General features: G+C 38.9%; 1 protein-coding gene across 1 annotated transcript; it reads left to right on the top strand.

Annotated features, from left to right (window-relative positions):
* The first annotated feature begins 20509 nt into the window (after positions 1-20509).
* LOC106091811 (rab5 GDP/GTP exchange factor) lies at positions 20510-27906 on the top strand. The gene is made up of 7 exons (XM_013258475.2): positions 20510-20813; positions 20889-21137; positions 22035-22344; positions 22406-22563; positions 22626-22882; positions 26419-26661; positions 26722-27906. The coding sequence occupies exons 1-7, from the start codon at positions 20669-20671 to the stop codon at positions 27736-27738; spliced, it is 2379 nt and encodes a 792-aa protein (XP_013113929.2). The 5' UTR covers positions 20510-20668; the 3' UTR covers positions 27739-27906.

Here is a 27906-nt window from a genome sequence, read left to right as displayed (position 1 = left end):
TTTCCAAAATTTTCGAGCATTACGCAATTCGAAATTCGAAGAAGATTTGCAAAATAAACAGAATTGCTTAAAATTTCACACTTGTTTTTTTTTGCATTTTTTAGCAAAGGCTACCCCCTTACGAAAATTTAAATTTTTGAGGCGAGAATAATTTTTTGAGTTTTGTATACAGTATTGAAGATTGTGGTAAAAAATTCGGTTAAGTGCAACGCCTATGTTTTTTCTTCAAAAAACAAGATCCAAATCGCATAAGCTCAATGAAATTACAAAAATTTAAAATTTTTGATGCTAAAAATTTTTTTGAGTTTTGTATACAGTATTGAGGCAAAAATTCGGTTAAGTGCAACTCCTATGTTTTTTCTTCAAAAAAACAAGATCCAAATCGCATAATTGATATTCGAAAAATCCAAAAAAATCAGGGTGAGCTTAAAATTGCCGTAACATCCTTGGTTTTGCGAACTTCGAAATTCTCAGGTCCCCGTTGGATTCGGGAAGAAGCACCCCTTTCGTAATGGTGCTGAATAAAGCAATACCGTAATGTTTTGTATGAAAAGCCTAGCAAAAAACTTTTTTTTTCTTCTTAGAAGTTAAGATTCAAAGCCTTAAATGCTGTAAACCCTTTATTTTTTCGAATTTCCAAAATTTTCGGGCATTCCACGGTTCGAAATTCGAAGAGAATTTGCAAAATAAACAGAATTACATACAATTTCACACTTGTTTTTTTTTGCATTTTTTAGCAAAGACTACCCCCTTACGAAAATGTAAAGATTGTGGCAAAAAATTCGGTTAAGTGCAACTCCTATGTTTTTTCTTCAAAAACAAGCTCCAAATCGCATAAGCTCAATGAAATTACGAAAATGTTCAATTTTTGATGCGAAATAATTTTTTGAGTTTGTATACCGTATTGAAGATTGTGGCAAAAAATTCGGTTAAGTGCAACTCCTATGCTTTTTCTTCAACAAACAAGATCCAAATCGCAAAATTGATATTCGAAAAATCCAAAAAAATCAGGGTGAGCTTAAAATTGCTAAAACATCCTTGGTTTTGCGAACTTCGAAATTCTCAGGTCACCGTTGGATTCGTGAAGAAACACCATTTTCGTAATGGTGCTGAATACGGTAATTTTTTCTAGGAAAAGCCTTGCAAAAACCGTTTTTTTCTTAGAAGTGAAGATTCAAAGCCTAAAATGCTGTAACTCCTTCATTTTTTCGAATTTCCAAAATTTTCGAAAATTCCGCAGTTCGAAATTCGAAGATGATTCGCAAAATAAACAGAATTACTTAAAATTTCACACTTGATTATTTTTTGCATTTTTTTACGAAAATTTTCAATTTTTGATGCGAAATTATTTTTGGAGTTTTGTATACAGTATTGAAGATTGTGGCATAAATTTCGGTTCGGTTCGGTTCGGTGTGCCGCAGTGATACACCTCTTTTGAGAGAAGTTTTACATGGAATAGTACCTCACAAATGTTGCCAGCATTAGGAGGGGAAAGCCATCGCTGAAAATTTTTTCGGATGGTCTTGCCAGAATTCGAACCCTGGCGTTCAGCGTCATTGGCGGACATGCTAACATTTGCGCTACGCTGGTCTCCCGTGGACCCGCTAGGGGCCAAAAACCCCCCTTGGGGGGAAGTAGTCCAACCTAGGCAGTATGGGTATCAAATGAAAGGTATTGATTAGTAGATTTCGAATCAAATGTCCAAAAAATTTTATTATGGGGTCTTGAGAATTTTGACCCCTATGCGGAATATTTACACAATTGTTATTGTTACTTAAAATAAAACTCTATTTGCCTTTCAAAGTTGAAAACCCTTCGCCTTACCCTAATTTTCAGAAATGCCAGATCTCGTAGATGGGTGGTGCGATTTAAGCGAAATTTTGTGTGCTCACTTATAGTAACCAAAAAACTAAAATTCGGTATCCAAATTTCGGATGGGATACCTAGGGGGACCGCCCCACCCCCAAACCTACCACATATATATATAGACCAATCACGAAAATATGGGACTCAAATGAAAGGTATTTCAGAAAATGTATCTGATATCCAATTGTCGGACCGAATGTTTGGGGGACCACCCCAACCCCCAAAACATCCCTAAATCGGGCATATTTACCGACCATGGGAATATGGTATGTGCGAGTAGAATACGAATCTGATATCCAAATGTGGGACCACGATTCTGGGGGTCCACCCCTTCCCTAAAACACCCCCCAAACAGGACTTATTCACTGACCATGGCAATATGGGTCATAAATAAAAGCTATATGAGTGTAGAATACGAATCTGATATTAAAATGAGGGACCAAGTGTTTGGGGGATCTCCCCTACTCATGCCCCAAAGAGGACAAATTTACGACCATATCAATATGGGGCTCAAATGAAAGGTCTTTGGGAGTTAACCACGAATCTAATATAAAAATTCGGGAAAAAGTGTTTATGGGGCCACCCTACCCCCATAATACCACCCAAATAGGAAGTATTTGCTGATCGTTGCAATATGGGGCTTAAATAAGAAGTATTTTAGAGTACAACACGAATCTGATATATATTCACAGAGTGGCCGCCCCATCCCCCAAACCGGTCATGTTTGCCGACTATTGAAATATGGGGTTCAAATGAAAGCTATTTGGGAGTAGACCACGAATCTGATATGAACATTTGGGACCAACTATCTAGGGGATGTCCCAACACCATAAATACCCTCAAGTAGGACGTATTAGCTTGCCAAGACAATTTGGGTCTTCAAGACAGTAGAGCACGCTACTGATAGCTTATAGGGTCCATACCCCAAACCGTACATATTTGCTGACTTTTGCAATAAGGGGTTAAAATGAAATGTATTTGAGATTAGAAAACGAATTTGATTCCCAATTTCAAGGCCAATGGTAATATGGGATTCAAATAAATGATGTATCGATATATGAGAATAGAGATGCTGATATATTTTTAGGGCTTAAAGTTTGGGGGACAACCCCACTCCCCAAAACACCCCTAAATCGGGCATATTTACCGACCATGTCGATGTAGAGCTCAAATGAAAGGTATTGGGGAGTAGAGCACGAAATTGATACCCACTTTTGGGACCAATATTCTGGGGATCTACCCCATTTTTTGACTTGTATGCCAAATGCGTTTTTTGCGAATTTTATTTATAAATTTTACCAATATGTTCACTTTTTTCCTCGTATTGTTTTGACAGATTGGCAAATGGCGCTACCACCTCATGGCAAGTAAACAGCCTTGCACTGGAAACTTTTTTTGCTTGTCTACCCAGTACTAAAATAAAACACAGCAATTGTCAACTATCGCTATGTTTATTTTAGTTCTAAAATGCACAAATCAAGTTATTATTGTTATATTTTTCTATGTCATTTCCTTTCTCTTCCTCGCTCATCGTTCTTCTATGGAAAATGTTTACAAATATTTTAGGTATCAATGATTGTTAAGACATTTGAAAGTATAGCGTGAATGCCGGAAGCTAGTTACTCTAATGTTAGGCTCACATACAAACACTTTTTGAATAGTTATAGAATGGATATTTATAGAATCAAAATTGATATACAATTGCCAGGAAAAGAGGAAACTAAAAAGATATAAAAAAGGATTTTACAAGAAAAGACAGGATATGAAAAACAAAAGAGAATCGAATTATAGAGACTAAGTAGACTAATATTGAAATGGATTCGGCCAGGCCGAATAGAAGTATACTCTTCAATTGTTATATGAACAAGGCGTCAAATATTTAAAATAAATTTAGGCCGGGTTTCCCATTCTTATTACCCAATTTATCTTATGGATATACTTCTTGTTAACGGATTTTGTTTTTCTGAATATATGCTCATTCTTATCGTTATGCTAAGCTTTAACCGACAGACGGGTGCCAGTTATTGACTTATCGTCCCGATAAATTCCATAGACAGTGGAAACGAGTAGATGACCCGTGCCAAGATATCTCTTATATATAAAATTCAATTTGTGTTTTTTTGTTCCGTATAGACTCAAAAACGGCCAAACCGGTGACTTTGAAATTTTCACAGATTGTGTAGGTTGGTCTGGAAGGAAACATAGGTTACATAATTTTTTGAAATTGGGAGGGGGCGGACCCTCCCCCTTACCCCAAAAGTACTACCCAAAAATAAAAGCGGACCGATCGAGACAATATGGGATTCAAATGAAAGGTATTCATGAGTAGAGTACGAATTTCATAATAAAAGTTGGGTCCAAATACCTGGGGGCCGCTTCAGCCGCAAAACTCTTTAAAATAGGTGTATTTGACGATCTTCACAAAATGGTACTCAAATGAAAGGTATTCGAGAGTAGGTATTCGGAAGTAGGGATAAGCTTTATAATTTATTAAAAACGGAAGTTGGCGGACCCTTCACCATTACCCCAAAAACACCACCCAAAATTAAAATCCACCGTTACGCCAAAAACACCACCCAAAATCAAAAGTGGAAAGATTGGAACAATATGGGAATCAAATGAAGAGTATGCGGGAGTAGATAACGAATCTGGCATACAAATTCATATCGAAGTATAGGGGGTCACCCCACACCCACAAAAACGCCCAAAATGGGCACATTAGCCAATCTGGGACTCGGTTTGTTTGTTCCGTATAGACTGAAAAACGGCAAAACCGTTTTTCTCGAAATTTTCGCATATTGTGTAGGTTGATCTAAAAGGAAACATAGGCCATATAAAGGGTGATTTTTTTGAGGTTAGGATTTTCATGCATTAGTATTTGACAGATCACGTGGGATTTCAGACATGGTGTCAAAGAGAAAGATGCTCAGTATGCTTTGACATTTCATCATGAATAGACTTACTAACGAGCAACGCTTGCAAATCATTTTCAGTGAATGGGCCCTAGAAAAGTTGGCAGAAAATCCGCTTTTTTATCGACAAATTTTGTTCAGCGATGAGGCTCATTTCTGGTTGAATGGCTACGTAAATAAGCAAAATTGCCGCATTTGGAGGGAAGAGCAACCAGAAGCCGTTCAAGAACTGCCCATGCATCCCGAAAAATGCACTGTTTGGTGTGGTTTGTACGCTGGTGGAATCATTGGACCGTATTTTTTCAAAGATGCTGTTGGACGCAACGTTACGGTGAATGAACACATTTCGAACCGAACACTGATTTTGGTAATAAAATTCAATGATTTGCAAGCGTTGCTCGTTAGTAAGTCTATTCATGATGAAATGTCAAAGCATACTGAGCATCTTTCTCTTTGACACCATGTCTGAAATCCCACGTGATCTGTCAAATACTAATGCATGAAAATCCTAACCTCAAAAAAATCACCCTTTAGCTACTCGAAATATTCGTCTCCGACCCCATGAAGAATATATATTTTTGATCGTCGTGACATATTATGTCGATCTAGCCATGCCTGTCCGTCTGTCTGTCCGTCCGTCCGTCTATCTGTCGAAAGCACGCTAACTTTCGAAGGAGTAAAGCTAGCCGCTTGAAATTTTGCTGAAATACTTCTTTTTAGTGTACGTCGGTTGGGATTGTAAATGGGCCATGTCGGTCCATGTTTTGATATAGCTGCCATATAAACCGATCTTGAATCTTGACTTCTTGAGCCACTAGAGGGCGCAATTCTTTTCCGATTGGAATGGAATTATCCACGACGTGTTTTGTTAGGATATCCAACAACTGTGTCAAGTATGGTTCAAATCGGTCCATAACCTGATTTAGCTGCCATATAAACCGATCTTGAATCTTGACTTCTTGAGCCATTAGAGGGCGCAATTCTTATCCGATTTGAATGAAATTTTGCACGAAGTATTTTGTTATGATATCCAACAACTGTGCTAAGTATGGTTCACATCGGTCGATAACTTGATATAGCTGCCATATAAACCGATCTTGGGTCTTGACTTCTTGAGCCTCTAGAGGGCGCAATTCTTATCTGATTGGAATGAAATTTTGCACGAAGTATTTTGTTATGATATCTAATAACTGTGCCAAGTATGGTTCAAATCGATCCTTAACCTGATATAGTTGTCATATAAATCGATATGTAGACTTGACTTCTTGAGCTTCTAGAGGGCACAATTCCTATCCGATTTGGCTGAAATTTTGCATGACGTATTTTAATTATGAGTCTAAACAACTGTGCCGAATAAGGTTCAAATCGGTTCATAACCTGATATAGCTGCCATATAAACCCATCTTGACTTCTTAAGCCTCTAGAGGTCGCAATTATCATCCGATTTGCCTGCAATTTTGTACGACGGATTCTCTCATGACCATCAAAATTCGTGTTTATTATGGTCTGAATCGGTCTATAGCCTGATACAGCTCCCATATAAATCGATCTCTCTATTTTACTTCTTGAACCCCCAAAGGGCGCAATTCTTATTCAAATTGGCTGACATTTTACACAGGCCTCCAACAAATCATTTAATTGTGGCCCGAACCGGACCATATCTTGATATCGCTTTAATAGCAGAGTCTTGTTTTTTGCCTAAGAAGAGATGCCGGGAAAAGAACTCGACAAATTGCGATCCATGGTGGAAGGTATATAAGATTCCGCCAAACTTAGCACGCTTTTACTTCTTTTTGTTTCGTTTTGCAAAAAATTTAACTTTTGCGATAATATCGATCGGAAAGATATCAATCGATATTCAGTCAAAAAATGAAATATGGATAGTGCCATCGATATTTGGAGGCCACCGTAGCGCAGAGGTTAGCATGTCCGCCTATGACGCTAAACGCATGGGTTCGAATCCTGGCGAGACCATCAAAAAAAATTTTCAGCGGTGGTTTTCCCCTTCTAATGCTGGCAACATTTGCGAGGACTCGCCTATAAAAAGGAGGCTCCTTATCATTGAGCTTAAAAACTTGAATCCGGCTGCACTCATCGATATGTGAGAAGTTTGCTCCTGTTCCTTAGTGGAATGTTCATGGGCAAAATTTGCAAAAAATTTTGCCATCGATATTTTCCCAGCTCTACGGTATATCGCATACATTTCGGCCTGCATAACTATAGCGAATTCCTTCTTACCTATAGGTTCAAGTATAGTTGATCGTTATATTGGGTTGCCCAAAAAGTAATTGCGGATTTTTTAAAAGAAAGTAAATGCATTTTTAATAAAACTTAGAATGAACTTTAATCAAATATACTTTTTTACACTTTTTTTCTACAGCAAGCTAAGAGTAACAGCTGATACCTGACAGAAGAAAGAATGCAATTACAGAGTCACAAGCTGTGAAAAAATGTGTCAACGCCGACTATATGAAAAATCCGCAATTACTTTTTGGGCAACCCAATATATTAGATGTTAGTTTCCAGCTTTTTGGACGTTTGCCTCAATGTTTAGGTTCTAGTTAAACTTGTTGCCTAAAAATGTCGCAAATTTCAATGAAGAGTATACCCAGACTAAAAGACAAAAGCATTTTTAGATATTTTTCAATTAAAATTCTTTGTCAATGTATGATTCGATATTCTTTGAATGTGTATCCCTCCAAAAAAAGAAATGAGTTTTTATGTACATATTAACATCTAAAGAGAATGAATATTATTTATATGTTATAAGGTATAGGTGAGGTAGCTCCCCCGCCCCCACAGCCTTTCAGTCTTAAAAAGGCTTTAAATGCAGGTTTACACAAAGTGTGTACGATGAAAGACAGAAGGATGTAGTAGAAGCAGAGAAAGAAAGCCGGAGAGAACAAAATGTTAGTAAAAGATTGGTGTCAATTAGTTGTAAAAATAACCATACAAATAAGTTAAAAGTAAACTACAATACAATAAGTTGTAATTAAGTATTAGTATATATATTGTAATTATTGTTAAGTCTGTAATGTTTTCTTTTGGTTCCTTTCTGTCTTAAGGAATTAGTTTTGAGCCCACATTATAGTTGTAAGATGTCCCTATCCCCCTCAAAAGCATTTCTGGTCATAGCCATAGAAAGTTTCCTGTTTCCTGTTTCCTCAGCTATAAACTATACTATACAAAAATTTAAAAAAAAAAAAAATAAACTCAAGAAAAATTACAATTTTTGCTCTTTCTTCTACAACATGACAAAAAGTAGTTTAATCGAAAATATAACAAAAACAAAATAGAAATAGTTCAAAAAACGAATTGAAGAAATCAATAACACCATCAAACCCGAAATGTTTCAAACTCCATACACAATCCTCATACCCACTTTTCACCAAAAATCCACTCACAATACACATACAGCAGTTAAACAAATGATAGGCATTTTTTTCTTCATAGGCGAAATACTGGATTCACTGAATAAGGTTAGGCCAGGCGATCAGCCGACATGCAATTTTTTTTAATTTTTGGCAGTACTTGGCATTGAGGGTGTCATTCATTTGCATTCATTCTTTGTTTACGTTTTCTCCTGTTTGATGATATTTTCAATTGTTTTCGCAAGTGACCTAACCTTCAATTTGTGAATCCTGGGTGAAATAAAAGTTTTTTCTAGAAAAAAAAAACTCCAACTAGGTTCAAATTGATGCCCCAGCACCAAAACCACTTCAAATTGGTTTATTTAACGATCTTGACAATACGGGACTCAAATGAAAGGTATTCGGTAGTGGATTACGAATATGGCCAGGAAGTACGAATAGGTTTTATAATTTATTGAAAATGGAAGGGGGCGAACCCTCCACCGTTACCCCAAAAACACCAACCAAAATCAAAAGTGGACCGATAAGGACAATATGGATATCAAATGAAAAGTATGCGGGAGTAGATAACGAATCTGGCATACAAATTCATGCCGAAGTATAGGGGGTCACCCCAACCCCACAAAAACCCCCAAAATAGACACATTAGCCAATCACAGATATATGGGATTCGGTTTGTTTGTTCCGTATAGACTGAAAAACGGCTGAACCGATTACCTTGACATTTTCACAGATTGTGTAGGTTGGTCTGGAAGAAAACTTAGGCTATATAATTTTTTGAAATGGGAGGGGGAGGGGACCCTCCCCTTAACCCCAAATGTACTACCCAAAAATAAAAGTGGACCGATCGGGACAATACGGGATTCAAATGAAAGGTATTCAAGAGTAGAGTACGAATTTTATAATAAATGTTGGGCCCAAGTACCTGGAGGGCCGCCCCAGCCCCAAAACCCCTTAAAATAGGTTTATTTGACGATCATGACAATATGGGACTCGAAAGGTATTCGTAATCTACTCGAATATGATCAGGAAGTAGAAATAGGTTTTATTGAAAACGGAAGGGGGCAGGCCCTCCACCGTTACCCCAAAAACAACACCCAAAATCAAAAGTGGACCGATAAGGACAATAAGGGTATCAAATGAACAGTATGCGGGAGTAGATAACGAATCTGGCATACAAATTCATGTCGAAGTATAGGGGGTCACACCACCCCCCCAAAAACGCCCAAAATGGACACATTAGCCAATCACAGATGTATGGTATTCGGTTTGTTCCGTATAGACTGAAAAACGGCAGAACCGATTTTCTCGAAATTTGCGCATACTGTGTAGGAATATATTGTCCCGATCGTTCCACTTTTGTGGAATCAGGTATTTGAGGTATCAAATGAAAGGAATTGGAGAGCAGAATACGAATATGGTATTAGAATTTAAGTCTAAGTACCCATCGGGCCGCCCCAACCCCAAAACTCCCCAAAAACACAGACATATTGAACGTTCATTTCAACATGGGGCTCAAATGAAACGTATTCGGGAGTAGATTTCGATTTTGGCATATAAAATCAGTTCGAAGTATAGGGGGTCACGCCAACCTTTAAAAAACCCCATTAGACCAATTATGACTATATGATACTTGGCTGAAACGGTTTTCTTAAAATTTTTCATAGATTGTGTACGTTTGTCTGGAAGAAAATATAGGCTATATAATTTTTATACCCTCCACCATAGGATGGGGGTATTCTAATTTCGTCGTTCTGTTTGTAACACCTCGAAATATGGGTCTGAGACCCCATAAAGTATATATATTCTTCATCGTCATGTCATTTTAAGTCGATCTAGCCATGTCCGTCCGTCTGTCTGTCGAAAGCACGCTAAATTTCGAAGGAGTAAAGCTAGCCGCTTGAAATTTTGCACAAATACTTCTTATAAATGTAGGTAGGTTGGTATTGTAAATGGGCCAAATCGGTCCATGTTTTGATATAGCTGCCATATAAACTGATCTTGGGCCTTGGCTTCTTGAGCCTCTAGAGGACGCAATTCTCATCCGATTTGACTGAAAATTTGCACGTGGTGTTTTGGTATCACTTCCAACAACTGCGGTGAGTATGGTTCAAATCGGTCCATATTTTGATATAGCTGCCATATAAACCGATCTTGGATCTTGACTTCATGAGCCAATAGAGCGCGCAATTCTCATCCGATTTGGCTGAAATTTTGCATGAGGTGTTCCGTTATGACTTTTAATAACTGTGCTGATTTGCGCCATAATCGGTACCTAAACTGATATAGCTGCCATATAAACCGATCTGGGATCTTGACTTCTTTAGCCTCTAGAATTTGGCAGAAATTTTGTACATCGGCTTCTCTTATGACCTTCAACATACGTGTCTAATATGGTCTGAATCGATCAATAGCTTGATACAGCTCCCATATAAATCGATCTCCCGGTTTTGCGTCTTGAGCCCCTACAAAGCGCAATTCTTATCCGAATGAACTGAAGTACACAATGACTTCTACAACGTTCAGCATTCATTTATGGTCCGGATTGGACTATAACTTGAAATAGCTCCAATAGCATAACAGTTCTTATTCAATATTCTTTGTTTGCCTTAAAAGAGATACCGCGCATAGAACTCGATAATTGCGATTTATGGTGGAGGGCATATCAGAATCCACCCGGCCGAACTTAGCACGCTCTTACTTGTTAGATATCGGGTGGAGGCGGACCCTCCCCCTAACCCGAAAAACGCCACCCATATGCGAAAGTGTTCCGATGGGCACAATAAGGGTATCAAATGAAAGGTACTGGAGACCAGAAAACGAATATGGTATTAAAATTGGGGTTCAAGTACCCAGCGGGCCCCTTCCCAACCCCAAAACTCCTCTAAACAGATATATTCAAAGTTCATGTCAATATGGGACTTAAATGAAAAGTATAAGGCAAGAGATTACAAATATGGCATAAAACATTAGGTCCAAGTAATGGGAGGACGTCCACCCCCAAATGGGCATATTAACCTACCATGGCTATATGGGACTCAGATGAAAGTTATTAGGGAGTAGATTACGAATATGACATTAAAATTTGCGTTCAAGTCTAGGTGGCGCTTTTCCTCCTAAAGAAACATCAAATAGGTTATTTGACCCATTATAACAATATGGGACTCAAATGAAAGATATTTGAGAGTAGAAAACGAATTTGATATTCAATTTTGGAGCCAAGTGTTTTGGGGTACGTCCTAAAGCAACCCCCAAACTGAACTTCATTTCCGTTGGGAATAAAGAAAGAATTTGATATCTAATTTCAGTGCAAAGTACCGGTGGCAGCCCCAACACCATTCAAACGGTTCATATTTACCCGCCATAGCAATATGGGGCTTAAATTAAAGAGATTTGCAAGTGCAGCACGAATTTGATATCCATATTTGAGTCGAAGTGTCTTAGGTGCCATCCCTCCCCTAAGGAGAACATTACCCTAAGGAACCGGGAAGGGGAAAATTCTCACTCATCAATGAGTGCTTTCCGATTCAAGTTTAAACTCAATGATAAGGGACCTTTTTTATAGCCAAGTCTAAACGGCGTCCCGGAACACCTCTCCCAAGGGGCACCTCTTTGCGGTAAATTTTTTCAATGACCATGCATGGCATTGTTTCTCGCAAATGTCGCCAACATTTAGAGGGGATAAACACCGCTTTGTCCGATGTTCTCGCCAGGATTCGAACTCGTTCAGCATCATAGGCCACAATGACACGAATTCGATATCCGCATTCAGGGCGAAGTGTCCCCACAATAAAACGATATTAGAGAGTTAAAGAATGCGCAGCGGTGCGGGCCCGTTTCGGATAGTCTTCTATATTGAAGAGATACATAAATCGGTCATTCGAATTCTGTGAAATTTCTACAAATTCCACACAGGAAAAACAATGACATTACAACACAAAATATACTAAAACTTAAAGATTTTTCCTTAATTTAATAATTTCGAACATAGGCAAGTCTTTAAAATAAGGTTCTAATTATTTAAAGTTTAACGAACACGAACATATGTTGAATAATAGAAGGTTAGCTCACTTTCTGAAAACAGAAAGTGGAAAGACCCCATGAACATGAAGGATGTCAAAATGTGCCGATAAAAAATTACACAAATAGGAGAAATCGTAAACAAAGAAAGTGAATTCTGAACACAACCTTGCACTTAAGGGTTTCTTATATCAAGTACAAAAATCTTCAACAAGCTTATTTTGTCCCCAAATATTTTCATAATTTTTTTACTCAAAAAAATGCTTATCATTTGTTTATTACAAAAGTTAAGAGAGAATACGTTAGAAAAAAATCCGTGTAATTCTCAAGACATGCTAGACAGAGAGAAAATTGAATTTTCAAAAATAGATTTTTACATACGTCCAGTTCCAAAATACTTTAGCGTTTGCAAAATGAATTATGAATGAAATACCAAAGATTGAAATCAAAAACAAAATGTTTTAAAATCAAGCAAAATGAAAAACAAATACATTTAAGTAAATGCATACATACGTACATAAAACATACATAGCTACATACATACATAACATAGTTAAAACACAGGCTTTTTATTAAAAAAAAAAAACAAAAACGATCAAAAACATACACAACACACATGTTGTAAAACACAAAAACAACCACAAACAAGGAATTAAGGTTTAATGAAGCATTTTATTTCTGAGAAAATCAAAAAACATCCATAGAGAAAGACAAATTTGCATAAGAAATTCATAGAAAAAAAAAACCATTTAAGATTATTGTGAGAACAAAAAAAAATGTTATGAGATCAAAAAATAAAACGTTGTCAACTCAAGAAAACAAACAAAAAAAAAAAACTTTACGATAAAAACCCGAATAAATAATACGGACATTTTAAACAATTTATGCATTTTATTTTAGAAATGGTTACTAAATGTAAAGGTAGGTAAAGATTAGTTAAAAGACAAAGGAAGTATCTATTGGGTTGCTTTAAAAGTAATTGCGGATTTTTAAAAAGAAAGTAAATGCATTTTTAATAAAACTTAGAATGAAGTTTAATCAAATATACTTTTTTTACACTTTTTTTCTAAAGCAAGCTAAAAGTAACAGCTGATAACTGACAGAAGAAAGAATGCAATTACAGAGTCACAAGCTGTGAAAAAATTTTTCAACGCCGACTATATGAAAAATCCGCAATATATAAACCAAAATCCTATGAAAAGAGCTCCATTTATGAAGTTGTGTAATAACTATGCCTTTTAGGGGTCCAAGACCATAAATGGGGGAGAATGAACTATATGAAAGCTATATTAAAATAATGAGATCGATCTATATGAGGGCTATCTCTCTTATATATAACAAGTAAAAAGGCGTTAAGTTCGGCCGGGCCGAACTTTGGATACCCACCACCTCGGGTATATATGTAAACCACCTTTCATCAAAATTCGGTGAAAATTGCATACCTTATGTCCCATATCAGTTATATCAAAATAGGTTCCGATTTGGACCAAATACTAATAAGTATACTAGCTAAATCTAAAAATAAACCGATCTGAACTATATACGACACGGATGCAGAAAAGCCTAATGTAAGACACTGTGTCAAACTTCAGTGAAATCGGATTATAAATGCGCCTTTTATGGGGCCAAGACTTTAAATATAGATATTGCTCTACATTGCAGCTATACCCAAATCTGGACCGATTTGGGACAAGTTGCATAAAAATGTCGAAGAGCCTAAAACAAAGCACTGTCCCAAATTTCGGCGAAATCGGACAATAAATGCGCCTTTTATGGGGCCAAGACTTTAAATCGAGATATCGGTCTATATGGCAGCTACATCCAAATCTGGACCGATCTGTGCGATATTGCAGAAGTATGTTAAGGCCCTTAACCCAACTCACTGTCCCAAATTTCGGCGACATCGGACAATAAATGAGTATTTTATGGGCCCAAAACCATAAATCAAGAAATCGGTCTATATGGCAGCTATATCCAAATCTGAACCGATCTGGACCAAATTGAAGAAAGATGTCGAAGGGGCCAACACAACTCATTGTCTCAAATTTTAGCGAAATCGGATAATAAATGTGGGTTTTATGGGCCTAACACCATAAATCGGAGGATCGGTCTATATGGCAGCTATATCCAAATCTGGACCGATCTGAGCCAAATTGACGGAGGATGTCGATGGGCCTAACACAATTCACTGTCGCGAATTTCATCAAAATCGGATAATAAATGTGGCTTTTGTGGGCCTAAAACCTCAAATCGGAAGATCGGTCTATATGGCAGCTATATCCAAATCTAAACCGATCTGGGCCAAATTAACGGAGGAAGTCGAAGGACCTAACACAACTCATAGTCCCAAATTTCAGCAAAATCGGTTAATAAATGTGGCTTTTATGGCCTTAGACCCTAAATCGGAGGATCGGTCTATATGGCAGCTATATCCAAATCTGGAGCGATCTGGGCCAAATTGACGGAAGATGTCGAAGGGCCTAACATAACTCACTGTCCCAAATTTTAGGAAAATCGGATAATAAATGTGGCTTTTATTGGCCTAAGACCCTAAATCGGCGGATCGATCTATATGGGGGCTATATCAAGATATAGTCCGATATAGCCCATCTTCGAACTTAACCTGCTTATGGACAAGAAAAGAATCTGTGCAAAATTTCAGCTCAATATCTCTATTTTAAAGACTGTAGCGTGATTTCAACAGACAGACGGACGGACATGTCTAGATCGTCTTAGATTTTTACGCTGATCAAGAATATATATACTTTATAGGGTCGGAAATAGATATTTCGATGTGTTGCAAACGGAATGACAAAATGAATATACCCCCATCCTTCGGTGGTGGGTATAAAAATCAATTTTTGTTTCTTTGTTTGTATGTTTGTGTGTTCCTTATAGACTAAGAAACGGCTGAACCGATTTTCTTGAAATTTTCACAGATGGTGCATAATGACCCCGCAGTGAAAATAGGGTACTACATTTTTTGATATCTGAAGGGGGGGTGGACCCTCCCCCTTACAATAATTTTCAGAAACGCCAGATCTCGGAGATGGGTGGTGCGATTTAAGCGAAATTTTGTGTGCTCTCATATAGTAGCCTAAAAATAAAAATTTGGTATCCAAATTTCGGATGGGGTACCTAGGGGGGCTGCCCCACCCTGAAACCTACCAAACATATATTTAGACCAATCACGACAATATGGGACTCAAATGAAAGGTATTTAGGATAAGAAAACGTATCTGATATCCAATTGTGGAATCAAGTGCTTGGGGGACCACCCCAACCCCCAAAACATCCCTAAATCGGACATATTTACCGACCATGGCAATATGGGACTCAAATGAAAGGTATTTGCGAGTAGAATACGAATCTGATATCCAAATGTGGGACCACGTATCTGGGGGCCCACCCCATCCCCAAAACACCCACCCAAACAGGACTTATTTACTGACCATGGGAATATGGGTCTTAACTAAAAGGTATTTGAATGTAGAATACGAATCTGATATTCAAATATGGGGCCAAGTGTTTGGGGTGCCGCCTCTTACCAAAAACATCCCCCAAAGGGGACAAATTTACGACCATAGCAATATGGGGCTCAAATGAAAGGTCTATGGGAGTGAAGCACGACTTTGATATCAATATTCGGGAAACGTGTCTATGGGGCCATGCCACCCCCACAACACCACCCAAATAGTAAGTATTGGGTTGCCCAAAAAGTAATTGCAGATTTTTCATATAGTCGGCGTTGACACATTTTTTCACAGCTTGTGACTCTATAATTGCATTCTTTCTTCTGTCAGTTATCAGCTGTTACTTTTAGCTTGCTTTAGAAAAAAAGTGTAAAAAAAGTATATTTGATTAAAGTTCATTCTAAGTTTTATTAAAAATGCATTTACTTTCTTTTAAAAAATCCGCAATTACTTTTTGGGCAACCCAATATTTGCTGACTTTTGCAATATGAGGCTCAAATAAGAGGGTTTTTAAAGTGGAACACGAATCCGATATATATTTTCAAGGCCAATTCACTAAGTGGCCGCCCATCCCCCAAAAAACCCCCCCAAGCCGGCCATTATGGGGCTCAAATTAAAGGTATGTGGAAGAAGACCACGTATCTGATATCAACATTAGGGGCCAATTGCCTAGCGGACGTCCCACCACCATAACAACCCCCAAATTGGACGTATTTGCTCACCAAGACAATCTGGGTCCTAAAGAGAGTGGAGCTAAATATTCATAGTTTTTAGGGCCAATACCCCAAACCGGACATATTTGTTGACTTTTGCAATAAGGAGTTTAAATGAGATTAGAAAACGAATTTAATATCCAATTTTGAGGGCAATCGCAATATGGAGATCAAATAAATGATATATAGATATATGAGAATAGAGCACGTTGCTGATATATTTTCCGGGCTTAGTGTGTTTGGGGGACCACCCAAATCCCCAAAATACCCCCAAAATCGGGCATATTTACCGACCATGACAATGTGGGGCTTAAATGAAAGGTATTGGGGGGTGGAGCAAGAATTGATATCCATCTTCGGGACCAATTTTCTGGGGTTCTAGCCCTTTCCCAAAATACTCCACAAACTGCAATTTTTTAGTGACCAGCGCAATATGGGACTTTATTAAAGGTATTTGGGAGTAGAATACGAATTTGATATCCAAATGTAGGACCATGTATTTAGGGCATCACCCCTTTGCCAAAACACCGCCAAAGGGAAAAAAATGTTCGACCATGCCAATGAAAGGTATTGTATTTGAGATTAGAAAACGAATTTGATAACCTATTTTGGGGCCATGTGTGTTGGGGGACGCCTCATCCTGTAAACTCCTCTTAAGCCAATGGCAATATGGGGTTTAAATAAATGGTATTTGAAAGAAGAGAACGATGCTGATCTATTTTCAGGGCCAAGTATCTGGGGGACCACCTCTCCCCCGAAAACATCACTAAATCAGACATCCAGAGAATATCGGACTGAAATTAAGTATTTTAAGAATTAAATTCGTAGACCAATAAAGTTCATGTGGGATTCAGATAAAGGCACTTATATTGTTAAACTGTTAGTCAAGTTAGCATGGTATTTCACTAAAAGATCTTTAATTGTCCAAAATAAATATTCCAAGGGAACTTTTGTTCCATATAAAGTAAAAGAAGGCGCAGCGGAGCGGGCCCGGGTCAGCTAGTAACAAATAGAAAGGATAACCACCACCTCGTGTATATATGTAAACCCCTTATCGTCACAATCCGGTAAAAATTTTATATCTTAAGCACCCAAAATCGGCACGGACATTGAGTAGTCTAATATAATGTCACAATTTAATTTTGTAGAACAAAATATTGGTTTTTGAAGGATATATCCAGTTATAAACCAATCTGAACCATATTAAGGTCGGATATCGTGAGGCTCAGAAAAACTCACTGCTACTCACTGTTTTAAATTTCAGCGAAACCGGGTAAAAAATAAAGCTTTTATCGGCTTCAGACCCTTTATCGGCAGATCGATCTATATGGAAGCTATATCTAAATATAGTCCGATCTGTACCATATTTGGGTCAGATGTTGGGAGGCTTAAAACTGCGCACTATTCCTAATTTCTGCGAAATCGGATAAAAAAAAGCTTTTATGGCCTTCAGACCCTTTATCAGACGATCGGTCTATATGGAAGCTATATCAAAATAAAGTCCGATCTGAACCATATTTACGTCAGATGTCGGGAGGCTTAAAATAACCCACTGTTTTAAATTTCAGCGAAATCAGGTAATAAATAAAGCGTTTATGGGCTTCAGTCCCCTTATCGGAAGATCGGTCTTTATGGCAGCTATATCAATATACAGTCCGATCAAAACCATATTTAGGTCGGATGTTGGGAGTTCTTAACCTACACACTGATTCAAATTTCAGCGAAATCAGGTAATAAATAAAGCGTTTATGGGCTTCAGTCCCCTTATCGGAAGATCGGTCTATACGACAGCTATATCCAAATATAGTCCGATCAGAACCATATTTGGGTCAGATGTCGGGAAGCCTTAAACTAATCACTGTTTCAAATTTCAGCGATATTTGGTAATAAATAAAGCTTTTATGGTCTTCAGACCCTTTATCGGCAGATCGGTCTATATCCAAATATAGTCCGATCTGGACCATATTTGGGTCAGATGTCGGGAGGCCTTGAACTATTTACTATTTCAAATTTTAGCGAAATCGGATTAAAAATGAAGCATTTATGGGCATTAGACCCTTTATCGTCAGATCGGTCTATATAGCAGCTATATCCAAATATGGCCCGTTCAAGAGCTGGTTAATTGCATTAAAAAGACGTATCTGTGCCAAATTTCAGCTCAATATCTCAATTTTTGAAGGCTATAGAGTGATTACAACAGACGGACGGACAGACACACGGACATCGTTAAATCGTCTTAAAATTTTACGACGATCCAAAACTGCTGCCTGCTAGTGTATGAGTGTCACAATTCATTCACATCACACTCTTCGGACTAGATACCGTCATTTATGAGGGAGGGGAGATTACCCATATCGAATACCTTTGACAAGTCCAAAAGTACAACCGGTTACAAGTTCTTTTCCCATTTTGAGCGGGGTTCGAACCTTGATATGGTGCATTTTATAAAATTATTATTGATGAGCTGCTAGAATTTGTGGCAAACCCATGCTAAGTAGGTGTACCGTTCCGACACGGAATGGCTGTAAGCATCACACGAGTTGGAACTCTGAGCTCCGATCTATGTGGTGTTCATCGTTATTATGAAAAGACCAGCTGATAGCTACCGGATAGCGATATCGAATGGAAAGTCTCAGTCCGCGCAGCACCGACTCTTCCCTAAATAGTGATAAGGAGAGTTATTGGATCCTTTCAATAACCTACCTGGAGTGAGCTTACTCACCTATGTGATCTTCCTTAAATAGTGACAAGGTGCGTTATTGGATCGTTTTAACAACCAATGACCTTCCTGGAGTGACCTTACCTACCTTTGTGATCTTGAGAGGAGATGGACAAATTGAGGATTTCTGTTAGATACTCTCCTTCGATGTAACTTAAATGCTTGAGCACGAACATTTCGTCTCGGTCAATAGCTTTTACGATTATGCTCTCTTTAATAAACTGTAGCATCGGCTGGGAACTCTCGTACTTGCCTCATCTCTCATTGGGCTAGAAAAAACTATTACCTAGAATGTCTTTCACACTGTTTAGTGTCCGGTATCCAGTATCTCCGGGGGCAGTGCTTGGAATATTTGAGAGAAAGATTCTTCGTAAAATATATGGACCAGTTTGCGTTAATGGAAAATATAGGCGAGGTATGAACCACGAGCTGTATGACGACGATGGCATAGTTACACGCATCAAAATACAACGGCTGCGTTGGCTAGGTCATGTTGTCAGAAAGCATGAAGTCTTTTGAAGGCAAACACGGTGGTACACGCAAACCGGGAAGACCAAAAGCCCGATGGAAATGTCAAGTGGTGAGAGGCACCTCAAAACTTGGTGTCAGAGACTTTAGAATGAGCGCAGAATTAAATAATTAAAGAAAGAAAGATTTATTAAGACTCAGCATCAAAATTCGGTCAGAAGTCTAACGACAACTCTAAATTCCCTTCCGGTTTGGTTCAGAATTCTGTAGCATCCAAGAACAACAAAAATCTATATAAAACTGCAAAGCGGATTCAAAAAGGTGGTCTCACGCCTTTTAAAATCACAGCCGACCGGATTTGACGGTATTAGGATGTCATATTTTTGTTTCCATTCTCTACTCACGTACGAACATTTTCCGCCCACGTTCACACACATATTTCTTTAGTTTCTTTGTTTGTGTTGGTAAAATGTCGATTAGCTTGATGGTTTTTATGTGCAATGAGACACCTTTAAAATATTGGGTTGCCCAAAAAGTAATTGTGGATTTTTCATGTAGTCGGCGTTGACAAATTTTTTCACAGCTTGTGGCTGTTATCAGCTGTTACTTTTAGCTTGCTGTTATCAGCTGTTACTTTTAGCTTGCTTTAGAAAAAAAGTGTAAACAAGTATATTTGATTAAAGTTCATTCTAAGTTTTATTAAAAATGCATTTACTTTCTTTTAAAAAATCCGCAATTACTTTTTGGGCAACCCAATAATTCAGCTACGATAAAACTGCTTCAACATATCTCTATATGTTAACGCTATGTTATATGCACTAAACATTGCAATTTTTCTAGTCGTGGTAACCCTTAACTGTTTACCTCTGGGAGACTGCTTTATCGACACGAATTGGAACAGCTGTTAATATTGGAATGTGAACATCAAAACAAAAACTATAAAATCAATTAAAATACTATTGTGAATGACCAATATATAAAGAACAAGAGAACTGAATCGATTTTTTTACAACCAACATAACATTCAGCGAAAAAAAAACTGAAAAAGTGTAGTTCAACTGCAAGAGAATACTGCGAAATTAAGTTAAATTAAGTGTTCGTAAACGGATAATTACAAGTTACCATAATGTTTAGCAAAAAAGCCCATCCACAATTGCGTATGCCACAGCAGGATCTTAAATGCCGAAAGGGCTGTGGATATTATGGCAATTATCAATTTGAAGGCTTGTGTTCCAAATGTTTTCGTGAACGTAACGAGCAGCGCAAGAAATGTGAATAATATAACAAGAATGCGAAAGCATTTGGAGATAATAATAAAAAAAATAACTATGATATCTTATTTATAGTGGCCACACCCTCGTCTCAAGCCGTGTCTCAACAAAATCAGCAACATCTGGAAAATGCTACAGTGTCACCCAAACATCAACAACACAAAACTGCTCACAGCAAAAAGCCAGAAACACCAACGACCGATAATAGGAGCAGCAGTGCAGCAAGCAGCAACACATTGACCAAAAAGAAATCATTGATGCCATCAGTTATCCAGATGACTATGCCAAGTCAAAAAAAACATTCACGTCAACAACAGCAACGAAGTAAGTTTGTCGCATGTCGATTGTCCATATATGCAAAGCCATACATATGCGATGGTAATGCATGTATGATTATCGCCAAAAGCGGGCACCACCACCCCAAACACATCGTCTCTGTAATCTGAGAATTGTTTAAGAAAATAAGGAAACAAGACCTTTTAACGTTGGCTTTTGAGGTGTGATAAGAGAGACCCATATTTCTACTGTAGCCCATGCAAACATTTATTGTTTATTTAAATTCGTTATCCCATCACAGAAGCTATTGGCAACAGACATGAAATGGAAATTTGGCAAAGTTGTAGCTCATTAGACTAATTAGCTAAGACTTAAATTAAAGACTAGTGGCGGCACTGAATTGCAGCTTGGGGGGTTCAATAGATTTCAATTTTATAGCTCTAAGATTAGTAAGGAGGCAGACCATCGTGGTGTTAAGCTTAGTATGTCGGCCTCTCTTGTAGCGCCTGCTTGACAAGGGCTAACTGCATTTTTGTTAGAAGATCTTTATTTTACAGCTAGATCCATTATTTCGAATGTGAGGTTCTAAGCTTTGTGTCAAATAAGCAAAGTTGACACGAGGCCGGATACAAGGTCTGCCCCTAAAGGTGGCTCCTGAAAATTGAAAAGAACAACGACAACAACGCCTTTTTGTTGAGAGTTTAATGATACACGGCTACAAGGTCTGCTCCTAGAGGTGGCTCCTGAAAATTAAAAAAAAAACAACGACAACAACGCCTTTTTTTTGAGAGTTTTATGCCATTTCGGCTAATTTCAGAACAGTGCACCTATTTTCGGGAAATCTTTTAAGTATTTTTTCTTGGTTATTTTTGCTTCTCTGTCATTTTGTTTGTATTTCCAAAAATAATGAAATATTAAAACCCTTTTCTTGTTTCCTCTCCGCAGGTCATCACAAAGACTATGTGCCTGATCCCACAGAAGCTCAATTCTTGATTAAATTGCGTCAGCTGCGCATACCAGACGATGGACGGACTAAATTGAAAAATGAAATTAAACACTTAGACTTCGACATACGTTCCTACTTGCAGGCGAACAATACAAAAAATATTGATGAACTCTCCGAATTGGTGCAAAATGCCTACACAAAATTTGCCGATATTGTGCACAACGATACAAGTTTTCAAATTGCCACAAATGAGGATCGTGAAGTTACGATTGATTTCTTTGAAAAAGTAGTGATGACAAAAAATCATAAGTGCGTAGGGGGAAAAGACAAAAACTTGGCAAATTTTTTAATATTTATGGTTTACTTATAGATTCCTGTTTAGTCCCTATTTCACCTCAGATGAGGAAAATGATGTTAAAATACAAAAACGCATTAGGCAACTTAGTTGGATTACAGCCAAACATTTGGCCTGTTGCATTGATGAGGTCAATGCTGAATCCAGAGAACTGGTATACAATGCCATAACAGGTGAGGTTATATGATCGTTATTGTAAAGAACATTTTGTTGATTTCCTTTTTTTTTCCTGTAGAACTGGTTGGCATAGATTCCTTTTATTCCCCACAAGAAAAACTGGAATGTACGGTACGCTGCTGTCGTCACATTTTCGAATTGCTCAAACATTCTGTGGGAGGTCCAGCAAGTGCCGATGAATTTCTACCCGCTTTAATTTTTGTTGTTCTTAAAGCCAACCCTGTGCGTTTGCATAGCAACATCAATTTTGTTACACGTTTCACCAATGCCTCACGTCTTATGAGTGGAGAGGGTGGTTATTATTTCACTAATTTGGTAAGTGTACAGTATAAAGCCTCATCTATTTGATGCTAACAAAGGTAGCGGTGTTGCTAGATGGTTGACGAAGTTTCCTTTCGGTAACAATGGGCGTGATCAATGTGACGCGTTTTCGAGCTGTATAACTTCCTGAGTGCATGCTGGTGGTCTGCTGGAAGTAGGGATGAATTTAAACTTCGTAGGAGTAGCGCCTCAAGAGTCTTTGTCATAGGGGATAGGAGGTAAATCGGTCTGCGTCACTCTTCTTGTTTGCTGTTTCCCTGGTTTATGAATAGAGACAATCCAACTCATTTTCTATATTCAGGTAATACTATGCTTTGAAGAGAATATTGGTCGAAGCGATCCAGGAGACAAAGCTGACCAACACTTTCAGCTTGCACAGTTATCACGGTTACAATGTGCTACGTAAGGATCGCTCAAGGAATAGAGGTGGGGGATTGGCCTTCGTGATACACCATTTCGTGCAATATAGACCTATCTCGCCTGCGCATGGCGCTAGTGATCCCTACATGCAATGCATGGGGATAGCAGTCAGGTCCGGCACTGCCGAGATAGAGCTATACAACGTGTACATATCGCCGGTTGGTAGCTGTGTCCCGATTATTGGCCAGGCTTACAACCCCGACATAAGTGGGTTGCTATCTGGCCATAATCGTTGGTTCTAGGGGACTTTAATGCGCATCACACTTTATGGCATTCTCACCTAGGTAACGACCTAGGCATAGCTTTGGCAAAGCAGATTGAAAGCTCCACGTTTTGCACGGTGAATTAGAATGGCCCCACTAGGATTATGAGGAGGTGCAGCAGCTCACCAGTCAACTCCATTGCATTCCCTGATCTCCTGAGTGACGTATCCTGGCAAGCCGTCACCTCTTTGGGGTCACAATTTTCACCATCGACCAACCACCCGACTTCATAACCTCTGAGCGCCGGACGATTATCAATCATAAGAAGGCCGATTGGGCTGGCTTTAGAGAGTATACCAATCGCCGCTTCAGTGAACTGCCAACCCCCTCTGATGTGCTAGTGGCCGAGAGAAAATTCCGAGACATCATTAACGCAGCAGCCGCTCGCTTTATACCAGCCGCTCGAATACTCCAAGTGCGGCCCAATTTCTCGGCGCAAGCGGTGCTACCCGCAGATGAGCGTGATGGGATTCGTAGTATGGACCCCGCTGACATCCCAGAATCAGCTAGCTGAATTTGGAAATAAACAGGATAATCAACGGACATAAGCGGAATTTGTGTCTGGAACACTTGGAGCAATGTAACTTAGGTACCGGTGTAGGCAAACTGTGGTCTACTGTTGAGTCACTCTCGAACCCCGGTAGACGAAATGACAGGACCTCAGTCAATTTATTGTGCATCCCGAGAGAGACAGGGAAAGGAGGAGATCCATTCACCGTATTCGTGGTCTCCGAATCGATAAACAGCCATCACAATTTACCGCGAGCGAAGTTACGAATGTCATCCGTGGCACCACATCATCTAAGGCTTTGGGCCCGACGGAATCTCTACATTGATGTTGAAGAATCTGGATTCACCTGGAGTTGAGTGCCTTACTACTGTCCTCAACCTGTCATTGAACACTCTTATAGTTCCCGATGTCTGGAAAATGGACAGAGTGATCCCGCTACTGAAGCCTCGAAAAGACCCGAGTTTGGGGGAGTCATGCAGACCGATCTCCCGTCTCTCACCAGTGGCAAAGATGCTTGAGGCATTACTCCTCCCGAGCCTCGTAGGCGAATTTCCGTTCGCCGTGCATCAACATGGATTTCGAAGACTGCACAGCACAACAACAGCTTTGCATGCCATCACCGCACATATTTGCCGTGGCTTCAATCAGCCTAGGCCATGTGATAGGATGGTCCTCGTGGCACTGGACCTATTGAAGACATTCGATTAGCCATGCCAAATTATTTGAGGACATCGCCAACACGTCCCTCCAGCCAGGCCTGAAACGATGGGTCGCGAATTATCTGTGTGGTCGCCAGTCATTTGTGGAATTTAGGGATAAGAAGTCGAATCACCGTGTTCTCCAAGGTGATGTGATATACCAGTATATTGGCTGGTGCTTCCTTTCCTTCAGTAAAAATGTCCTCTTCGTCTTGTCACTCAATGGGCAAATTTTCTACTGAAATGAGCTGCACACCATTCCGCATCTGGTATCTGATTTCCATTGAAGGTTATCGCGACTAGGGTTGATAAGTGATTTAATCATCACCCACAGAATATTTGCACCTGATTCGTGTTGCAGCTTCCGATATGCTCCAACTATTTTTCTGCTTGTGTTCACTGAATAGCACAATTATCTCCTGGTGAAGTTAATTTATCCTCATGATGCGAGGATGGCTTCGGCGAAGCTCATCATGTTCATCCCCTAATTTTACTACTTCGGCCTAATAATTTGGTCTCATGATAGATATTCGACTGACCGGGATGAAACGGGTGGCTGCTGCCATGAAGGTTGAGGGGAAAAACTGGAAAGGGACATTTGCATGTGGAGGTGGGGATTCTCACAAAGCTCTTGTAGGTGAACAACTCGTTCCGGTTGAAAGGACCGATCGTCGGGGAACTGGGTGGCCATTGGTTATTTAAAGTAGAGCTCGATAGAGAATGTAGAGATCGATATTATCTATACAATCATTAATTTAAAACGAAAATGAGAAGTAAACATCAGGAGATCGGTTTATATGGAAGCAATATCAATGAATAGACCGATTAAAACCAAATTTAATAACGTCAGTTGGAAATCATAAGAGTAATAATTGTGCAAAATGTTTGCCCAATCGGATTATAATTGAACCCTCTATAGGCCCAAGGAGTAAAATCGGGAGATTTAATAAGGAAACTTTATCAGGTTATGGGACGATTCGAACGATACTTGAAATACTCAACAAGAAAGGCTATTGCAAAATGCATGATTGGGATGCATTCACGAAGAGATCGTTAATTCTAATTTCGTCATTCTGTTTGTAAAAAATTCAAATTTTGCCCATGAACATTCCACTAAGGAACAGGGACAAACTTCTCACATATCAATGAGTGCAGTCCGATTCATGTTTATGCTCAATGATAAGGGGCCTCCTTTTTATAGCCGAGTCTGAACGGTGTACCACATTGCGACACCTCTTCGGAGAGAAGTTTTACATGGCATAGTACCTCACAAATGTTGCCAGCATAAGAAGGGGGAAACCACCGCTGAACATTTTTTCTGATGGTCTAGCTAGGTTTCGAACCCAGGCGTTCAGCGTCATAGGCGGACATGCTAACCTCTACGCTACGGTGGCCTTTGGTGGTTATTGGTGTGATGTGTGTTTTGCAGTGTCTTTAGAGGAGATGGAGTAGAAGGTTGAGTTGGGGTGGTGGATATGGTTGATACCACTTCGATGTTGAATTGTGATTCTCGGTGAAGGGAAGTAGCATGTGCTTGTTTTCTTGGACCAAACTACTTCTCTCTCAATAGATGTGGACTTTTTAAAAATATTTTCTCTCCCCCAATAAAAATTTTTTCCCTTTCTTTCTTTTTTTCAGTGTTGTGCCATTTCATTTATTGAAAATTTAACAGCCCAAAGCTTGAACATGGATGAGGAGGAATTCGATATGTTAATGTCCGGCTCGAAACCTTTTAGCAGTGCCTGGGAGAGTGCCTTGATGGCATGTGAAAGTTTACATTTGATTTCGGAAAATATGAAACGCATGGAAATGTTGAATACCCGCAATGAAAATATCACCAAGGGTATAGCTCAATTTGAAATGGACTTGAAAGACTTTCAGGTAAGAGATGCCACATTACAACTTCTTCTTATCACATTCTTACATTCTCTTTTCATTTAGCTCGAAATAACCGCCAAAGTTGATGCTGTCATAGCCAAAGCGCCTCTCACCATCATGGACATTAAGACACCGGAATTTCTCATACCCAAGGCAAGAGCCCATTTGGAAAAGGAGTTGGCAGCCGATCAGGAACAATTGCAACAAATTGCCAAAGTTCTGGGTGGACACTATCAGCATAATTTGATTACAGCCATGGATGCAAATACTTTGCAAACAGCAGCTTCACCAGCAAAACAAATAAATCCAAAGGTTTTGCCCTTGCCCTTGACACCCCAAAGAGTTGATAGTTCCCCTCAGAAAGTTCAATCGGCTGATGATAGTCTACTGCAAACATCTACCCAAAGTGCATATTTAACAGCCTCTGAAATGGGTAGCACCGCAAAAATGGTGGGGCGTTTGTCACCATTACCTACAGTTGGCAGTGGACAGGAAAATACAGATTTACTGTTTACCTCACCCATATTCAATTATAGGCCATTTGATGAACACAATGCCACACTACTCGATGAGACTCATGACTCCAGCGATGATTTGCTACTCACAGCCGAATTTCGCGGAGGCCTTACCAATATTAATTATGATTTTGATTTGTCGGATCACAGCAATGATACCAGTGTAGCTGAAGATCTTAAACTCAATTTGTCAGAATTTGATCCTTTGGCACAAGCCAAAGCGGCAACGCCTGAAAGACCAGCGATTTTAAGTTCAACACCTAATTTCGCAGGCATGTTTCCAGCAATGGATCACAGGGAGCATCAACAGCATCATACGAAACATGAAATTTCCATTAACTTGGCTGATCCGCCCAGCCTGTTGGATGATTCCCCAGCAAATGAATCCCGCCTACCATCTCCTCTAAAGCCTATGGTCACAGATTATCGTGGTTTTTCCTCATTCGAAATACCCTCAATTTCATGTAATACAGGCGATTTTTGTTCACTCAATCATCATAGTGTTAACGACACTGCGGCTACTTCTTCTAATGCTAACAATCACACTACTGATTCCAGAAAATAGTTTCAAATTGAAAGTACATTGCTTTAAATCATCCTGTACATGTTGTCCCTTAGAGATTATTACACTTTTGGCAATGTTGTTTTAATATATGGGTCCTTATATTTTGTTTCTCCTGTTTTGTGTAATTCTTTTTTTATACGAATGTACATTTGTTTGCTTAGACTTAGA

This window comes from Stomoxys calcitrans, chromosome 1 (assembly GCF_963082655.1).
Source record: "Stomoxys calcitrans chromosome 1, idStoCalc2.1, whole genome shotgun sequence".
NCBI classification, from domain to species: Eukaryota; Metazoa; Arthropoda; class Insecta; order Diptera; family Muscidae; genus Stomoxys; species Stomoxys calcitrans.
This window is presented reverse-complemented; position numbering and strand designations above follow the sequence as displayed.

Coding starts and splice junctions, on each gene's coding strand:
- LOC106091811 (XM_013258475.2), top strand. CDS start 20,669: ATGTTTAGCAAAAAAGCCCATCCACAATTGCGTATGCCACAGCAGGAT. Junction 20,814..20,888: donor TAACGAGCAGCGCAAGAAAT/GTGAATAATATA, acceptor TCTTATTTATAG/TGGCCACACCCTCGTCTCAA. Junction 26,662..26,721: donor TGGACTTGAAAGACTTTCAG/GTAAGAGATGCC, acceptor CTTTTCATTTAG/CTCGAAATAACCGCCAAAGT.